The sequence below is a fragment of the Fulmarus glacialis genome, unplaced genomic scaffold (assembly GCF_000690835.1).
Source record: "Fulmarus glacialis isolate BGI_N327 unplaced genomic scaffold, ASM69083v1 scaffold43005, whole genome shotgun sequence".
NCBI lineage: Eukaryota > Metazoa > Chordata > Aves > Procellariiformes > Procellariidae > Fulmarus > Fulmarus glacialis.
Window position 1 is genome coordinate 1 of NW_009213152.1, and position 2915 is coordinate 2915.

Consider the following 2915-nt stretch of genomic DNA (forward strand, 5'->3'; position numbering starts at 1 on the left):
GGTCTGTTCCACGGGGATCTCGTCCGACGCCTGCCTTCCTCCGGGACGTGCCGGCCAGGGGAGGAGAGCGTTTGCAGCCAGCCGGAGGAGCCGGGGCAGCCCGAGGAGCCGTGCGCTGAAGGACCGGGAGCCCCCGAGGGCAGCACTCGGTCACAGCGGACCGACGCAGGCCCTCTCTTCCTGCGTGGCACCAGCCCTCCTGCTGGCGTCGCACGCGATTCCTAACGTTTACTGCTCCTCCGCTTATGCCTTTTGGAAATTGGCATTTGCAGATGTTCTGTTTTGTTTTCAGCTCCTTGCATTCCAAGCAAGATCTTTCTTGTTGTCATTTTATCTCTGAAAAATATTTTATGATGCGTCGTTCATGCCAGATATTGAAAGACATACATAATTAGGAAAAGTCCAAGAAATTAAGAGTGCATGTCAGTCTGTATAAGGAGACTTGATACTGCAATTTTGCAGTTTATTGCAATAAACTTTCTCCTGAGTCACTCATGCACTGATGTATCTTGACAACCATTCAGCTGCGTTACGTTCACTTGAGAGCTGCTGCTAATTTTGCTGTAAATCGAGTGCTTTGTTAGTTCCCCCTTCTCCTGAGAAGTGACTGTATTATTTTATTATCTAGTGTCAACTGTTGAAGGAGTAAAGGTGCCCCACATTAGTTCATGTTACTTAGTGACCCCCTGTTTTACTGTGTGGAGAATATTGTCTGGAGATCTTAATGGACTAGAATCAGTGATCCCTGGCTTGTTCTTCCCGTACTGGTTCTTATCAAAGCCTTTCAATGTTTGGGTGCTTCTTTCCTCAGCCGAGGAAAGACATGTTGAAGGGGCATATCCAGCAGATGCCATCTAGGGTTTTGCTGATTGCTTAAATAAATGGAATTGCTTAAATAAAGTAAAATAGAAAATACCTAATCTGTAACCAGAAAAGTGGACACTGATATGCAGAAGCTTAGGGCAAAGTCTGTCTAGAAGATTGTGTGTTAACTGCAGAAAATCAAATTAAGTTAATTAATTAAAACCAAAGCATCAAGTACTAAGTCAAACGTTTTTTTCTTCAGGTTAAAAGTCGAGGAAGCCAAAGAAGTTCAGAGCCTCAGAAAGCGACCCAATGGGGTGAGGTAAGGGATGTAGCACCAAGGATGTGAAGTTGTGCTTTGTTTGACGGTATAACGTAAGAGTAAATTTCTCCCTTGTCATGTGCCTCCTTTCAGTAGAAACCATTCCATGTCGGATAGTGCCAAAACCATGTTCTTGATAGGGGAGTTTCTACATTAAAGCCTGAGGATGGAAAAGGGGGCAGCCGCACAGTGTCAGTTCACAGCGAGCAAAGTCTGTTCTGTATCCCAGCCATGAAGAAAAAGATTAAGATTGGGATTTACCATGAAATGTATTTTCACCAAAATACTTTTGTACTGCACACGTGGTTTAAACTGGGCACTTTCACACCTTCTCCATCTTAATTCCCCTCTCCCCTCTCATCTAGTGCTGTTGATTAGCTGATGAGCTAGTTGAAATGTGCACCAGCAATGAATTCCTTATTTTGGTGACTCACTGTAAGGCACTAAAATCTGCCTTAACTTTTCATCTCCCCAAAACAGTAATAGTTCCTCTACCCATGTGGAGGGATTAGGAAGATTGACAATTTACTGTTAATACAGTGTGTGAAGCCATCTACTAGATTTAGAGAAGGATAAAGAAATGCAGTGTTATTGGTAATATGGTTCCTTCCACTGAATTTTATTTACTTTCTTTATCTGCTTGACTAGCGCTGTAGCTCTGCTTGTGGGAGAGAAGTTGCAAGAAGAAGCAACACTTGTGGTAAGTGCTAGACACTTTCTTTACCTTGGTGCTAAAATGTAAAGACGTGAACACATCACTGTGGTCCAGCGGATCACTGCGGGAGTCTGGCCTGGGGTAGGACTGATGTCACAGCTCAATCCTTGAATGTTTTCTGTGTTTTTATCCAGATTTCAAAGACTAGCATTAAACTAGAGGGAAGCTTCAGGGTTTCTCATTATTTCTTATTTTACAGGATGACCCATTTAAGATAAAATCTGGGGGAATGGTGGACATGAAGAAGCTGAAAGAAAGAGGCAAGGACAGGTGGGTGCATATGAGCTCTGAAGATCTCTCTCCGGACTAGTATGAAATGACTGCTAGTAATGAAGTAACCAGATGTTGTGTTGCTTTGAAGAGCTTAATATAATGCAGTTTGGCCAGTTACTGTTACCCTAACTTGTCAAATTAGTTTTAAAAAACAAACAAACAAACACCCCAAAATCGTAAACATTGTGGTTTCCATTTAGGATTAATGAAGAGGAAGACCTAAACTTGGGAACTTCCTTCTCAGCTGAAACCAACAGGCGGGATGAAGATGCTGACATGTAAGTTGTGCTGCATTGTGTCTGGGATGTTGAATTTGGGGTTGGGTGTCCCCTCACAATTTATTTTTTTCTGTCTTGGGTACTGAGTAGTCCCAGAACATCTTGCCACTTCTCAGTGAAACTTTGACTTGCTCTTTCACCTTCTGGCTGCCAGACTTGAGAAGGCTTTTTCATGGACAAAGATGGGAGGTGCCAATCTACTAGCTTGGCATTAAGTACCAGTGGGAGCCTTCCCTGCTGGTTGTGAAAAAGCTTGGAGGATCTGATCATTTCCTGGACGATTACTTCTTGCAATTGATGTTGGCTGAGTTGTTTTGGAGAGACTATTCATTCCTCTCTCCTAGCTGTCAGGACAGTGATGCAGCTGTGCTCAGCAGCGCTGGGACAGAGTACAGAAAACAGAATTAAATACTGTGTGTCCCTCATGTGCTGCTGTTTAGGATGAAGTACATTGAGACTGAGCTGAAGAAGAGAAAGGGGATTGTGGAGAACGAGGAGCAGAAGGTGAAGCTTAAGAATGCCG

At 43.5% G+C, this 2915-nt stretch overlaps 1 protein-coding gene across 1 annotated transcript in view; it reads left to right on the plus strand.

Annotated features, from left to right (window-relative positions):
- Positions 1-1066: 1066 nt before the first annotated feature.
- LOC104077031 (chromosome unknown open reading frame, human C9orf78) overlaps positions 1067-2915 on the plus strand; it is a gene marked incomplete at its 5' end in the record, with an annotated part of 4262 nt that continues 2413 nt past the window's right edge. The window contains 5 exons of the mRNA XM_009578101.1: positions 1067-1126; positions 1775-1826; positions 2041-2111; positions 2315-2392; positions 2833-2915. Of these exons, the coding sequence (XP_009576396.1) occupies positions 1067-1126; positions 1775-1826; positions 2041-2111; positions 2315-2392; positions 2833-2915 (344 nt within the window). The remainder of the gene's footprint in view (positions 1127-1774; positions 1827-2040; positions 2112-2314; positions 2393-2832) is intronic.